Genomic DNA, 15,970 nt, shown 5'->3' with positions numbered 1-15,970 from the left:
TGATTTGCGCGGCCCCCGGGGCGTCCTCTCCCCGTGAGAAGGAGCTGAGCTGCCCCGGGCTGCTGATCGAGGTTTCTGCCTCACACACCCTAACGCGCTGCTGTGCCGGCCAGCTGAGCGTGTCTGGCACACAGAGACACAGCACAAGCGATGCAAAGCGCTCGCTTTCAAATCGTGTGGTACTTTGTGAAGAAACCATAACCAATGGCTGCTCCTGGGCCATACAGCACAGTCAGAAATGCCCACCAGGTTGCTTGTGCTGCTGCTGTTCCTTCTGCAGGTGGACCAGGTAAGGACCCTCAGTCCGAACAAGGCAGCAGCGTTAGCTACTTGTAGAAGTTGATATGCACACCTGCAGGCACCTTAGAGAGGTGCATTTTAGTCCAAATGACTGAAGTGTTCAGGGAGACTTAGGACAAGGTTGCTTAAAGGAGAGTAATGTTGAAAATCACCAGCAGTTCTGTCAGTGACTTTAAAAGTCACACACTTCTGTTTGGCTAAGTGAGCTAGGTAAATCCCACATGCTTTATTCACATGAAATGTATCCTTTTTCTGTTCACATACACCAAAACATCCATTATACCATGTTCGGGGTGCACTGGAATGCCACTGTCTTCCTGAAAGAGCTTTTGCTTCTTGGGAACTCTGTTTTCAGTTTGGCTGCATGAAGCAGCAGTCCTCCCAAAACCTTGGCTGTCAGTAGTTCCTGCAGTATCTCAGCGCTGGCCCCTTCACCCCACACAGCAACAGGGACCTCCCTTCAGCCACAAAGATGTGGCAATTAAGGAGAGAAAAAATGCCTGTATACTGGCAAGGAAACTTGAGAATTTCCTTTCCTCAGACTCTGGCCAGAAAAGATGGGCTCTTCCCTCACATGGTCCTCTTTGTGGGCTCTTTAAAAGAGAAAGAATGAGCATGCTTCATTAGCTGGTACAAAAATGTTTGAAAACAGCTGCTTCCAAAACCATCCCCATAGTCAAAACACTACCAAGATAATGACAAATATCTGGTCTGAGTTAGACTAAGGCAAGAGATGGTGCCAGTGAGACAAGATGGTCTTCTGGGAGACTTTCCTGAAGCGTCAGGTCCTCAAACACACAATCGCCTGTAGTATAGTACCTACCCTAAAGATAAAAGACATGTAACGTACTTGCCCTCTGAGCATTTCTTACTCAATCAGACCTTTCTAAAGAAAGCTCACTCAACACAATGAAACGGCTTCATCTCTTCTATAATTTTTGGATCAGTGTAGGAAGATGAAGACCATGGCCTTATCACCATGGGATTATCACCAGCTTCAGATTTTCCTTGGTCCATTTCTTCCTAGGTGCATCTTGGGACTGCTTGAAGCTGCTTCAGAAATCCATCTCACTCCCTCAGGAATGGTTACTGCCTTTAGCATATGTTGGAATTGCTTTAATGAAGTATGACTAGAGCAGAGCAGAGCATGAAGGAAAGCATGCAGAGAAAGTATCAGTTGCTAAATTCCAGGAAAGTCTGAGTACTTATGTGTGGTTTGGCAAATTCCTCTGCTAAACACCGAAGCTGGCATAGAAGCTCTGCATTCTTTATGATTTTACTTCCTGTTTATGTGATTTAAAGTTAAAGATCCATTTTTATCTAGACTGTATAGCCAGAAAGCAGGATAAAGAGGATTTGAGGTATTGATTTCAAATGTATGCAAAAGCACTTCTTTGTCAGTGATGGCATAAAATGACACAGTCTTCTGTAGCTCCAGGAAAACTCCAACCTTCAATGGTTTATCACTGCATAATAGTGTTTCTTGATTCTTGTGCCATGCTGACAACTGCTTTTGGGGACCTACCCATTCTACACACCAGGAATGATCTGTTCTTCCTAATCTGTCCCTTCTACCAATTGTTTCACGAGCAACTCCAACAGCCCATCCATCACTGTCCTTGGTAATTACTTCCCAGTAGTGGCACCCAGTAGAGAAGCCCTGGGAACACAACACTTGGCTGATGCAGAATCTCTTGAGTGATGGTTCATAATAAGTTGGGTTGCTGGAAACCATTACTTTCCTGTTCTGAGCTGTGATTGCTAAGCGGTCGTATGCTGTGGTGAGATCAAAAGTCACAATATCTGCCCCTAGAAGAGAGAAAGGAAAATATTCTCAGCTCCAGGCAATAAGAAAACAGATCTCCTCAGTATTTACTTGCATCCTAAGTAACAGTGGATGTACATCCCTTCTCAAGAACAGAAATGAAAGCCAATGACCACACAATAAACCTTAAGCAAAGTCCAATCCAGCACATCAGCAAGAATCCTCACACAAATGCTAATGACTGTATCCTGAGCCCAGTGCACACTGAAACATTTAACAGGCACAACTGGGTAAACATCCGTGATGGGCTCTTGCACTCCAAAGCAAAGGCACTTGGCTCCCTGCAGAATGGATCTTGTTTGCTACCAGTCTTGTAACAAAACTATGCATTTGCCACTAAAAAAATTGGATGCTTACTTGAAGAAAACTTACATTATCATCTGTTCACTGGGACATGTTCTTGCATGTTTTATAAGCAAATATATTAATATTGTGTTTATGCTACAGCTGTAGCACTGTGTTGACTGTAAAAAATATTTCTGTAAAAACGATGCAGAATTCAGTGATTGTGGTTTAACGCAGTAAAGACCAGTAAGGTGCAGTAACTGCCCATACACCAAAACAGAATCTGCAGGCAGCAGAAGCTACAACAGAGCTTATATACCTCCATGGAACAGGTTTCTTAATGTTTTTATCTTCCATATGCAGTCAGGTGTAGTATTACATTGTGCTGCAGTGACTGATTAAGTCATGGTAAGTTTAATAGTTTCTAGATTTCAGTTAGACAGATCTCCTGCTAATGTTTGTAAGTATGGTTTTCTTCAGCAAATCCAGTCATAGTCACTTGAATATTGTTACTGAAGAGCCACGTTGGCTTGCATACTTACACCGAGAAAACTGGCTTGAAATGCTTGGTTCTGGACTTTTAGCTGCAGACTCTGAAGATAATGAGCAGACACGCGTCTCTTGATATAAGGCTGGAGATTGTACTAAATATGAAAAAGATAAAGAGTTAAGACACGTCGTGAAAATGTAAATAGGAAGTATTTATGTATCTTATGGAAAATGTAAAATAAATGTAGCTGGCAGTTAAACTACAAAACAAAGAGCTGGGTTTTTGATTGTTAAAATTGTCAAAGGATGTGAGGGAAATGTTTTTATTCAAGATTACCAGGGCACAGCTGCCTTCACTGTGGTCAGAATGGAGGAGTCAGAAAAGTTAACTCCCTCTAAAAAAGATTTCAAAATAAGGAAAACTCACCTGGTGGGAACTGCTGAGGGTATTCCTCCAAAAGTAAAATTTCCAACTTTCTCTTAAGATTTCCTGCAGCACTTCTGACAATATTAAACTTCTCATCAATTGTAAATTTATGCATTGTTGAAGGTGAGCCTCCCTCTCTCTCAAGCAAGTTACTCTAGGAATGACATAAAAGAAGAATCAAGGGGAAGATGTAAACAGTATCAGTTATTTCATGTAGCATACCAGGTGATATTATAAAGCCAGAGTGGAAAAGCGGCAGTGATCTCTCTAAAATCTTATTGTTTGAAAGGAGAGCTTCTTTAACAAGATAGTTACCTGAGAGAAATAACCTGAAAACTTACAGAAAATGTGAAAGGATAGTTTATTCTTGATCAAAAATAAAATAATTTATTTTCCCCAAGAAAACTAAGAATGGGATTAATTTTTCTTAAATTGATTACAATTTCATTAAATTTACATATGCATACATAAACTTTCTCTTTTTAACTTTCTTCTTGTAACCAAACCAGAAGTTTTAAAAATAATTAGTGTGAAATCTAGCATAAAATACCAAGAAAGGGGTAAACCTCATTTGCCTAAATTTAGAAATTGTGGAATTCTATATCCAAGCGTGTTCTCTTAATCTGCCTTTATCGTCTGCGGAAAGAAACAGGCATTCTGAAGGAGCGATGACTCCCATTTGAAGGTAGGCGTCTCAAGTAGGCCAGATGACTCACGCTCTAAAAGTACCTGTTTCTCTTCATTGCCTGTAACAGGAGTCTGGATCAGGTATAAATACATACAGTTACATGAGGTGAACTCCAGTGTAGGCCTCTAGCAGTCCACTTCTGTCTCCTAGCCCTGTCACACCAGAGTCCCACTCCAAATTGCCACTGGCTAATTAGCACCACTGGTATTGTCTTCAACATCAAAATGGGCTCTGCAGAATTTCAAGTATTTTAATTGCCTCTTTTGAGAGCTCTTGACATATTTTTTCCCAGAAGGTTATTAGGAAGTACTTAATAACGGTGAGTTCTTTAATTTGCATATGTACAGGTACTTTTTTTTCCTTCTCTTGGAAAATTAAAAAGAAAATAGAGGATCTTTAACCTTACATTTGGCTCAGGACTGGATTTAAGCAATACAGTCCCACTTCATTCCATGTCACCGGCCTTCTTGGAACAAACCTAGTTCTGAATTGGTACCCACAGCCTAGGCTTTTTCCGGTATTTTTGACCTCTGAATTTCCCACTCCAAAGTGTCACTGGTACCACCAGCCCAATGCCTGTGGATCGGTATCGTTGTCTACAGCGAGAATAGTGCAGCGGGGACCCGAAAGCACTCTGTACATGTTCAGCTCTTCAAGACATTTAGCTTAAGAGTTTTTACTCACATTCTGCCACCTCATTTCATCACTTCCTAATCCTTTCTCCATCTGGGCTTTGATGGCTATGAGTTTGTTCTTTTCAACACAGAGCTGGTGAATAGTCTCTTCAATCTTCTGTCGAGCTGCTTTTTGCTCCTGTTCAATGAACAGCAGTGTGTTTTCCTCCTGTCTTTCAATGTATTCCTTCATGCAACAGAAGTCTTTAGTAATCTGGCTTTGGATCTGAGATGTATATTCCTGAAAGACAGAAAACATGGAGCTCTTTGTGCTGTTAGAAAAGAAGATTAGTGGAATATGAGAATTTACTGCCCCATTTAATGTGCTCTTTAACTGAACAGAAATACCTAGCTCTATTCAAAGGAATAAAACGTATTTGACACTATCCTGCATAGCCTGCAATGGGAATCTGGGCATGTTAAAGCTGTTGACTGTTTTGTGGCCAACAATCTTTGTTTGACAATTTAGCAAAGATCAATGTTCCAGATTAATGATGTATCTAAGAGTCCCAGGCTACTCCTGGGGTAGGCAGAAAAAAGCAACAATGCACAATTTCTGCAGTTTTAGTGCCAGCCAAGACATCAGTTAGTACAGCTGGTGCCACAGTTCACTCTTGTCAGAAGAAAAAGAGAATTGTGAGAGCAACAGAAGGAGACAGAAAGGCAGATCCCTGCTCTGGGCTGGAAGGCCCACTGGAGTCAGTCACAGGTTTCAAGGTGGCAGTGGAAACAGAAGGTAACCGCAGGTAATGAAGTACAGTGCATACCTTTGTTTTACTGAGATCCTTCCTCAAGACGTTGATGGTCTCTTCAGTTATTTCCAGTTGTTTGGAGATGTCACGTATCTGTTCCTCCTTTAAAGTGAGGCATTTGAGCATTTATCTACATAACTCTCCAAGAAAACATAAACCTCCAAAAGAACATGACTAGGTTCAACAGCAGGGTAATAAAAATCCTCACATTGTTGACAGTTAGGCACTGGCTGGTTCACTGTGGGGCTGGAGGACACAATTAATTCTGAGTGTGAATAACCACAGCAAAGTCAACATTCAACAGTCAGAAGTCATTTGTGAGCTTAAGCCCTTTGCTTCGCTGCAGAGACCAAGACTTTTTAGATACATGTGCGCATAGTGTTACAGTAATGAAGTCAATAATCAGGTTTTGGTCATCTCCTCCAAGATTGAAGAGTTATTTTAAGCAGAGACAGAGACAACGAACCAGTCCTGTTTTGTGTCACTCAGCTGGGTGGAGCCGTAGCACTGTATCATAACGTTATGTTTCATTTCAGGAGTCTCCAGGGCTGTGCCGATGCAGTGCATAACACCACTTAAGATGTTTGTGAAAAGAGAAGGGAAAGAGCTGGCAGTGACTGAAATACAAAACAATTGCCCTCCAGGATGCACAGTGCTCGAGGCAACGTGAGGAGATGGTGCTAATCTCCTGCGAAGGCTGCAATGCACTGCAATTACATCATTTGCTCATTACAAGTTTTAACCGGAGGAATAAAAAGGTAAGAGTGAAGAATAGCAGTGGAGAAGGAAATTAAAGAGAATAGCTGAGAGATGAAGAGACAGAAGGCAGAAACAGGTTAAGAAAGATTTAGAGTTGTTTGAGGTTTCTTCTCAGTCCTAAACTGACTGAACATAACTGGGGCTTGCTGCCTTAGGCATTTTGTAGAGTTCAGTTGGCCCCTGCCCCTCCAGCACGATGATCAGCCAGTTATCACAACCCTGTATCAGCTAGGCACATCCAGCTAGCAGCTCTTTCAACACAACCAATGCACCAGCCTCCAGCAATAAGCCCCCAAACAGTGCCTTAGCAAAACCCATCTGCCCAAGTGAACAGCATGGTTGTGACAACACCGATATCAACACGTGAAATGCAAAGTACTGAGGGGAAAAAAAAAAAAAAAAAAAGCAGAAAGCAGGACGAAGTTATCTCAGCCCGAGCCACGGCCCCATTCCCAACTAGTACCCAGGACAGGGGGGAAGCCCCGGCTGCCCCCTCCCCTACCTTCTTCCCGGGTCGCCGCCCCGCAGAGCTCCATCCACCGCCGGTACCATCTCCAGAGGGGCTGCGCTCGTCCCACGTCCCCAGCCCCTCGCCCCTTCCCCCGTTCAGCACCAGGCTGACCAGGGCGGCCAGCTCCCGGTTGGGCCGCAGGTCCTTCAGCTCGAAGCTCTCCCGGCAGAGCGGGCAGGTGGCGCGCTGCCTCCCCCTGCAGTAGGCGTCGATGCAGGGCCGGCAGAAGCTGTGGCTGCAGCTCGCCAGCCGCATGGGTTCGGTGAAGTACTGCAGGCAGCAGGAGCAGCTCAGCTCCACGTCTGCCAGCAGCCGACCCAGCTCTGCCTGGGCAGCCATAGCCGGACCGGACCGGGGCGGAGCAGAGCGCGGCGCGGTTTCGTTTCCTCGGGGCGCCGCCTCCGGCCGGGGGGCCGGACCCGGTGTGGGGCTGGGCTCGGTACTGTACCGGGCACGGTGCGGGGCTAAAGGCGGCTGAAAGCCCCGGACCACCCGTGAAGCCGGGCTCCGGTGCTGCTGCTGCCTTCAGCTCGGCCCCAGGACTTGGGCTGGCTGTGGGAAGGCACCGTCACACGGAGCTCTCTGTAACCTCGCCTCCAGTCTTCAAAAAGTTGTCGTCTCTGCACAGTTGCATTGTTTTTTTTCTTCGGGGAATTTCCTGGTTTTGTAACAGGGTTGCTGACATGGCTGGTCTGCTGACCTTTCCTGGACATCACACAGTGAGCCCCATCCGTGAAGCTGAAGCTTCTGGGTGGACTGAACTCTTTGAGATCACCCTGAATTACACAGCTCACCTCAAAATAACTAAAAAAAAAAAAAAGGCATCTCAAACCAGACTATGATCCTCATACAAGTCAAAGGGTGCCTTGCTGTTGATTTCAGGAGCTGCAGGATGAGGCTGTTACAAGATTTGCTGAACCAGCATGTGAACTGTAATTCACCAGATTGCATGGGGAGAGAAGAAAGAACAGAAACATCAGGGAGTTTATAGGAGTATGTCAGGAAGCAAAACTCCTGCTGCAGATTGTTCAAGGCTGGATGATGATGAGTTCACTAAGACAGGCAGAATGATGATCCAAGTCAATTTTTCTGTACTGTTGTGGAAAAAAAGAGTTAATCACACTAATCCCTGCACATATTGGTACTTCCTTGTTTCTGTAGAACTATTTCGGGTGCCTTAGACTGGCTGGCAAGCAACAGCAAAAGGTGGAAGCTTCACCAGAAGCTTAGTTTGCAAGACTTCCGCTTGATTTGCGAACTAAGGGAATCTGAAAAGAAGAATTAAATATCTGAACGACTGGCTGCTTAGTAGAACCAAATCTTGGACTTGGCTGGGAAGAAAGAAAACACTCAGTGCACTGTGTGAGCCAGTGCAAATCCTCACCCATTCCTGCGCAGAATGGATGTGCATAGCACCTGATCAGGAGGCACTCACTCCGTACTTTCCGTGCTGGTCCTCATGCATTGAGTGTCTTCAAACAAGCCAAGGAAGGTAACACTTTTAAAACTAGCTTCTGCCTTTCAATGCTCAGACTAATCAAATTCAGCAAGTGAATCCACGACCCAAAGCTTTAGCTGTTTTTAGGAGATGACACCAATCAGTGTGTCTTCGTCCTGAACTCATGTCTTGACTAGGGCAGTATGTGGGGTTGCTTTGGAAAAGAAAAAAAAAAAAAAAAAAAGGTCTTTACATGTCTCATTTGCCACTCAGAATCAAATAGCGGAGACTGTTGAAAGCAAGGAGCTAGGGACATCTGTCATTAGAGTGATTCTGTTATAGTATTCTCCACAATTCAAACTTGACTTTTATTTTTTTTACAATTTCTGTGACGGAAATCTAACACTGTTAAAAGCATTGAAACCACTCCATGGAAAACAAACATGTCCCTATCTGGATAGGAGCTGCAGTCAGGTAGAATATAGCTGCCCAACTCTGCTCTTCCCTGAGAAAGATTCATCCAATCATTCCAGCATGAATTTATATCTTTGGTCTATCCAACAGGATGCCCTGCATCATCCTGGTAGGTGGTGACGTCTTGCCTCTTGGTCACTCATTCTATGCACTCATGTAACAGATGATCACATTCACTGGCAAAATATATGCCACCAGGTGGACTGTCAAGTACATCGTTCTGGATGTAAAGGCACCCATCTGATATCAGACCAAAGCAAGAAAAGGAGGATCTGATAAAACATCACCTGCAGGAGTCCTCAAGGAAATTCATGCCAGCCCTCTGTGGTCAGACTTTCTCCACTGACATTGTGTTTGTTTTTTTTTCCATAAGTCAACACTGGCTGATTCATCCCCACATCAGTCTGGGAAGGCCTCCTCTGCTCAACAGCAGAGAAGGGAAGGAAGAAAGAAGGCACTTCAGAGGAAGGTTGTGCAGGGACACAGATAATTTTTGAATATCTGCTCTGCACCTTACTCGTTTCTCTGTTGCCACCCTCCCTGTGCCTTCAGTTGTTGAAGGAAGCCCTCTGTGGTAGTCACTGAGGGGGCCTGAACATCACCCTCGCAGAGGCTGCAGACCAGTGCTGAACAGAGCCCAAGCAGTGCAGTTCACCAGAACTCCGAACTCACTGTTAGTCTTAACCAGTCAAAGGCTGGGCAATGACTCCATTCAGGGCGTCTATCCACTCCCTCTGCTCCTTATCGTTCTCACATATAAACAAAAACTCTCGTGTTGGTGTGACCATGGTGATCCCTGGTTTCCTCTTCTTCACACAGACTCCCTGGGGCAAGCCAGCTCGTGCTTCATAGCCCTCATCCATCCTTCCAATAAAAATCTGGCCCAGTGCAAATGCATCCTAGAAAGAAGGAAACAGAAGACAGTCATTAGCCAGCAGACAGTACAGCTCCAGCAGACATTGTTCTCTCCTTTGACATGGAGCTGGGGATGTATGGAGGGATCACTGATCTACTGACAGGCAGCAGGAAGCTAGCAGCTATTTGTAAAAGACTAAGATCTTCCTCACAGCCACTGTAACGGACAGAGTTCCCAAACAGCTCACCTTCAAAGATATCAACCTATAAGGGAGATGAGCTCTTGAGACTGAGCCCATTGTCTTATGCAGCCGCTGGAAGAGTCGGATAACAGACCCCTTCTTCCCACCCACCTTCGTGAAGGAGCTTGGGGGATAGCAAAGAACAGCTCTCTTACCAGTGGATTTTTAAAGTATAGCAGGTTCCTCTCCTGAGAGTCCAGGCTGAACCAGCGCACCTTGAAGGTCTCCTTCTGCTGCAAGGAGATGGTAGAAGTTCGGTAAAGACCAAATCCCAGAGAAGAATTCTGGTCTTTCTCTGCTGCTTCAGCAGAGCCTGAAATCTCCAAATTTCCCTCTGATGTTCAAAGAAGCAGCAGCCCAAATAAATTCCCACAAAAAAAACCAAACAAACCCACAACCCAACATAGGCTTAACACCTAAGAATTTGCTGCTATAAACAGATGTGACTTCTGTGCCACTGACTTCAAGAGAAATTGGGAAGTAAGGGAGTTAGCATATGATGTTCTGTTCTAGAGGCGGCTGCAGTTCTAGAGCTGCAGTCAGCAGGCAACTGATACAGGAACCTATTTAGTGTTGTCCAACAGTACTTAGCATTTCCACTGCCAGCCAATCCATCTCACTTACTTTTCAAGGAGGATCCTTCTTCACAGTTGTTTTTTCCTGCACAAAATAAAGCATGACCCCAAGACCACAACAGGCTTTACAATGTCTTTTATCAACCCAGGAAGCACACAGTCACTCAAGAAATTGCTTACTAGTAAACGATTATAGCATTATCAAATAATCTCCTTCTAGAAGAATCCTGTTTGTGTACTACTATGCATGTAAGCTGGACCTACCTTTGGTCCCGTTTTCTCCATATATCCTTCTTTGACATAATTTCTTGTGATCCGGGATACAAGCTAGGAGAACACACACAAAAAGGTCTGCCATCTCATTCAAGCTTGCTTTTCTGTTCTGTTTCTTTCAAAGCAAATCACCGTCAATTTTGGCTTTTATGGTTGGGGTTGTTTTTGGCTGCTCAGTAAAGGGAAGTCTGAATTAAGAAGGAACATAAGATTGTTGCAAGATTACACGTTAAAAGAACCACACGTAGACTTTTGTGTGGCCTTTTCTTCTGCAGCTTCCATCCATCCCAAGGGTCACCTACTGATTTGGCACTGTATGGAGGCTGGCTGTGGTCTGGCTGCTCTGAAAGAGATCTTAATTCTACCTATGATCAGGGAAGTGGCTATATTAAGGAATGTGAAGGACAACAGAAGAAAAAGAAGAAAATTCAGTGATGCCCAATGCAAGGAAAGGAATAATGTGGGACAGAACATCTTTGTGTTTACTTGAGAACCCAATACTCCTGCCAGGAAAGCTAACCAGCAAGTCAAAGTAAGAGACAGAACACGGATGCCCAAATTAGCTTCTGCTTCCTTGTGTTTGCCATTAAAAGACTTTCCTTTATTCCATCTCTAAGGCAACTGAGTATTAAAGAATATTTGTGTTGGCACTAACAGAGACATTGAGCATGAGTGATTAGAGGTGTTACTCTTCTTATGCACAGCTGGTATGGCTAAACACAGGTATGTTTTGAAAAGCAAACAAAGATTTAGTCTTTTATGTCCAAAGTTGATCAGGAGGAGGAAAAAAGATTGAGGATGTGACTGACGTTTTTCTCCAGAAGTTCATCCATAACTAGCTGTGCAGATAAAAAGAGCTTCAGATATTTCTAATAAGAGGGGAAACAAAAGCACTACCTCCTGACGGATTATCTGAGTAAGCATTATGGAGTTCCTCTCTCTCAAGTAGGGTCTCTATCTGTTTCTTGAACAACTGTTTCTACGTATCTGCTCTGCAGATTTATTTTTCCCCAATGCCATCACACAGTCCAGCAGTAGTTCCACAGATACCTGTACCAGCTTCATGTACTTTAAAGCTGCTGCCTCCAAATCCCAGCATTAACACCAGGCTGAGGCACACTAGAGGACAGCCACCATGGAGGTCTCAAGAACAGCCTGGTATGACAGCCTCCATCTTTCTCCAGAGAGAAGCAGCTGGCATTTCCAAACCCTTATGCAGCTGTCTGAGCACCTGGCTCTGGCAGAAGCAAGAAAGTGTTTTTCCATGCTGTGTTTGCGCAGACTGCTTCAAGCCCTGTTCAGTTCTCACCTCAGACTCAGGGACAGTTGGGAAGGTTGTTCTAAGATAATGGTAACGTGCTGCCCGGATGGCATTGAACCAGTCAACAATCTCCTAGGGAAAACAGCAAGGACAAACATAAAGACAAAAATAACATGAAGGGGTAAGAATGCTGCCTTTCCAAAAAGGCCTTTCTCCTTCATTCTGACTTCTTTACAAAGATGCAGTTTCTCCCCAAGGTCCAGAGAGAGTCAGTGATTTGTCCCAGACACCTGAAAAACACTGAGCCTCCAAAGTAATTTTTAAATGCTAACTTTTAAATTTTTAAATATCCAGGAAGGTCCTGGACATCCTCAGCACAGAGAATAACCCAAGTCTGTGTACAGAAGCTTTTTCAGTTGGTTCAGTTATGGATTGTTTAACCACCTACATACCTGGAAACACTTCAGAACTATGGCAAGGAAGAAACAGAAATCTAACAAAACCTGTAGATGTACTTAAAATTATTAGTCTGTTTGGAAATAATGCAAAGCAACAATATTTTCCGTGTGTGTCAAGAAGGCTTCAAAGAATATAACCTACAAGTCATAGTGATTTCAGAGAAAATCAGATTCTGCAGAAACAGGTATATATTCCAAATTATATATCCAACACCTGAGAATCTTGATCATTCCAAAATCTCTGTGGTATTCACCTTTCCACTTTCATGATAGACAAAAAGGTTCCTTGTCTGACCATTTGTCTTGTAGGTGATCTGCAGTCCATGAGCATGTTGGATTTTTTCTGTCTGGAACATCACATTCAGTTTCTCAATGCTGATAGTGGCTTTTGGACCTTTGGTCTGCGAAATGAAAAGCATCACTGTATTAAAGTGGTCTCAAGGAAGGCAATGGAGGATAGATAATTGTATGAGAACCAGGTCCCTACTGAACAAAAAGCAGGCATCATAAAGTACCTGATAATTGGATATACCTGAAGAATAAAAGCTATAGCTATGTGTCACATAAAATCAGTTACACAGAATAACTCCCCTTCCTTCACAAATGCTGGCTGGCCCTTGGAAAGTGATGTGTCTGCACTGCAAAGATTCCCTCTTCAACCTCACAGCTGGAGATCAATTAGCTACACATTCTCACCGGAAGGGAGACATGTTGAGGATGTTACTGCAGCAGCTGATGAGAGAACATTTTGGCAATGTGAGAAGTAGCATCTGCTAATAGATCTCTTCTTCATCTTGCTATTCAGTATCCATTTCCTTCGTTCACTAAGCAAAAGGAGGCTGCAGGGTTAAGATACGGGATGAGGAAAAGGGCTAAATCCAAAAGAGCAACTGCCTAAGTAAGATACCACAGATGTTAATGCGGAAACATCTGGGCTGCTCCAAACACAGGCTGACCTGGCTGCAAAACTAGAGACAAAGCTCTTTATACTATTTTCAACTTGTAAAGAGTAGAGTCTGAGGCTGGTTGTTGACCAGCTACCTACAACCAGCTGTGGCTGGGGAACTCACTTCTTTAGTGTAGTACTTCAACATCCCTTCCCTTGCTGACAGGAGGAATCGCCTCTTCTGGAACTGTCTGCTTTCCCGCCCGCGCTTCCAGAGGAATCCTTCGTGGCTACCTGCATATGAGACCAAGATGAGCATCAGACAAAGGTAGCACTATAGCAGGACTGTTTATCTACCTGGTAATGTGCCACAGAGTTTCAAGTCTCTTTTCCACCTGAGAATTTTCACCTCAAATGGAACGAATCAGTGGAGAACTAGAGAACTGTAAGATCACACATGTAAGCTAAATACACCTTGTACTTGTTGGGAGCTTCTTCTCAAAATTAGAGCCTCAAAAGCAAGGCCTGCACATCCAGCAACTCATACGTGGCAAGCCATCCTCAAAGATCTTCAAAGTTGCAACCAGAGTACTGTGCTGCTGGCCTTAAAGCTAATACCTTTTCCCTGACAATCCTAACTTTTACCTGCAGAACAAGGATCTTGGCAGACTCGGGTGGCAACAAATTCCTCACGCTCATATTTAGCTCTAATCCATTGTTCTTTTAAAACCCTGAAAGAGGAAAACATGGATAAAGCTGATCTGCCTCTACTCTATTTCCACCAACCAACCAAAGAGACCTGTAGAGGGAAGCAGCAGTTCGATAGCTGAAAAGGTCTGCCCACTGAATAACCATCAACTTACAAGCAGTCACAGGCCTGGGGGATGTAATAGTAGGGGGGGACTTTGGCCTCATATTTAGCTTTGGCACAGAGATTCCCATGCTTCTTCATAAACTGAAATACAAAACAAGTTCCACTTAGGCATGCAACTACAAAACCAATACCGTATCATGAGCATAAAATGAAACTTAAACCAAACTCTCAGTGTGTCTACACAGAAGTTTATACATTTCGTTTGGAACTGTAGCCTGCACTATTTTAGATATTTCACTGTTTACAGCTGTGAACCAGATGGGAAGGAACACAAGATTGTGGTTGTTAATTGAAATAACAAAAGAGAACGAAGAGAAAATACATTTATGATCTTCCTCTACCTTCAGCTGTTCCTAGAAATAAATTGTGATTGCATTGTTAACACAATTCAATAGAAAAATGAGAGGCTGAAGCAATATTTAAGAAAGGTATGTTGATTACTAAAGAAAACATACTAGCTGGAAGTAACTGTGGCCTCTAAGCCACAACATGCAGATACTGCAGGCTGTTAGACATACAATCACCTATCAGTGTAATTTGATTGAGTACGTCATAAAAAAAAACCACCTAAAGTTACCCAATGAGTTCACTCGGCTCTGTGTTCTTCTATAGAGAATGGCGTGAATTCTGAGTCAGAGGAGGTTATGCTGAAATACGGAGAAAAGTAAGTGAAATATTCCTTTTTCTTCTGTACCTCTATAAGATCATTCTCCCAGAAGTCAAGCCGAAGGGATTTGACCCTGCTGATTTGAGGAAGATTGCGATGGATTCCGGAGCAATTCAAGCAAATGAATATTCCAAGTTTGTAAGAAGCCCACTCTGGATCTAGACACAAACAAAAAGAATGCCTGGATAAATGGGAAAAGGCACAGCCACTGGCAAGGGCAAAAAAAACATATCTGATGTACAGCCCAGGTTTCACACCTAACTCATCAAATCCCACCCCATTGTTTAAGGCTGTCACCTCTGTGTATTTAAAGGAACCACATCTGCTTTCCCCAGGGAAGGCGGCAGCCCTGAAACCCGTAAGCTTTTTCATGGAGAATTTGTTTAAAAATTAATGTGACCGTGCAGGCAGCCAAGCGGCGATGTGAAAGCTGAGCTAATTATTAGTTCATCGTGGCAAGTTCTTGCTGCTGACCTAACGACGGAGGGGCGCTTCGGCCAGCGAGCAGCCCCGCGGGTGCAGGGCTCGCAGCCCCCCGGCCCCCCCCCCGGCCGCCCCCTGCCCGGGGCCCGCTCTCGCCGCCGCAGCAGGGCCGGGAGCAGCCCCGAGGTGCTCGGAGGGCTCCATCCAGCACGGTCATTTCCTTCCCCCGCGGTTCGCCTCGCTTCTCCCTTATCGCGACACGCAGCAGCTGCCCCCCGGGTCCCCGCCCGCCGCGGGCTCCGTTCGCAGGAGACGACGCCCCAGGGCGCGAGCCCCCGGGCTCGGGGGGCTGTGGCCGTGCCGCCCCCGGCTCCCGCTTCCACAACCCCCGGGGTGCCGAGGCCGGCTCCCGTCCCCCCGCTGCCTCCCTCGGTCCCGCCGAGCCGAGCCGAGCCGAGCCGAGCGGTGCCGTGCCCCCGGGCAGGGCTCGCAGCCCCCACCTGCCGCCCCGCAGTCGGCACAGCGGCCGTTGCCGGCGGCCTTCAGCAGCTCCAGCAGCGGCGCCTTGGGCCGGTCGCGGTCCATCGGCGCCGGCCCCGGGCGGGAAATGAGGAAGCGGAGCGGGGCCCCGAGCCGCGGGGCGCCCCCTGCCCTCCCTTCCCCTTCCCTGCCCTCCCCTCCGGCCGCCTCCAACGGCGGCTCCGCGTCCCCGGGCAGGGCGGGGCCGGCCCCGCGGCCGGGTGCGGGCTCGGCGCAGCTCGGACCCGAGGGGGGGTCCCCGCAGCGAGCTCCTCGCTCCTCAGGGTCCTGCAGCCGGCAGGAGGGCTCATCCCC

The 15,970-nt window shown here is 45.5% G+C and overlaps 2 protein-coding genes and 1 long non-coding RNA gene across 4 annotated transcripts; 1 reads left to right on the top strand and 2 right to left on the bottom strand.

Moving 5' to 3' along the window:
• Positions 1–134: 134 nt before the first annotated feature.
• LOC121057119 lies at positions 135–14,747 on the top strand. The gene is made up of 3 exons (XR_005813648.1): positions 135–289; positions 5,977–6,198; positions 14,659–14,747. It is a non-coding gene; the product is annotated as an uncharacterized LOC121057119 (long non-coding RNA).
• On the bottom strand, positions 1,215–7,051 carry RNF135 (ring finger protein 135). Its single transcript, XM_040530848.1, has 6 exons — positions 6,702–7,051; positions 5,456–5,542; positions 4,699–4,929; positions 3,327–3,480; positions 2,953–3,054; positions 1,215–2,109 (listed from the first exon to the last, which is right to left on the bottom strand). The coding sequence occupies exons 1-6, from the start codon at positions 7,047–7,049 to the stop codon at positions 1,577–1,579; spliced, it is 1,455 nt and encodes a 484-aa protein (XP_040386782.1). The 5' UTR covers positions 7,050–7,051; the 3' UTR covers positions 1,215–1,576.
• On the bottom strand, positions 9,303–15,841 carry ADAP2 (ArfGAP with dual PH domains 2). 2 transcript variants are annotated; one of them, XM_040530860.1, is made up of 10 exons: positions 15,637–15,841; positions 14,741–14,871; positions 14,036–14,127; positions 13,818–13,903; positions 13,357–13,466; positions 12,541–12,687; positions 11,877–11,960; positions 10,559–10,621; positions 9,875–9,952; positions 9,303–9,521 (listed from the first exon to the last, which is right to left on the bottom strand). In XM_040530860.1, exons 1-10 carry the CDS (start codon positions 15,719–15,721, stop codon positions 9,303–9,305), a joined length of 1,095 nt encoding a protein of 364 aa, XP_040386794.1. In that variant the 5' UTR covers positions 15,722–15,841. The 2 variants fall into 2 exon arrangements, with proteins under 2 accessions (XP_040386794.1, XP_040386793.1); XM_040530859.1 differs by lacking the exon at positions 15,637–15,841 and adding an exon at positions 15,188–15,466.
• Positions 15,842–15,970: the final 129 nt, after the last annotated feature.

The sequence above is a fragment of the Cygnus olor genome, chromosome 18 (assembly GCF_009769625.2).
Source record: "Cygnus olor isolate bCygOlo1 chromosome 18, bCygOlo1.pri.v2, whole genome shotgun sequence".
Lineage (NCBI taxonomy): Eukaryota > Metazoa > Chordata > Aves > Anseriformes > Anatidae > Cygnus > Cygnus olor.
Note: the sequence above shows the minus strand (reverse complement) of the source record. Positions and strands in the feature narration are given on the sequence as shown.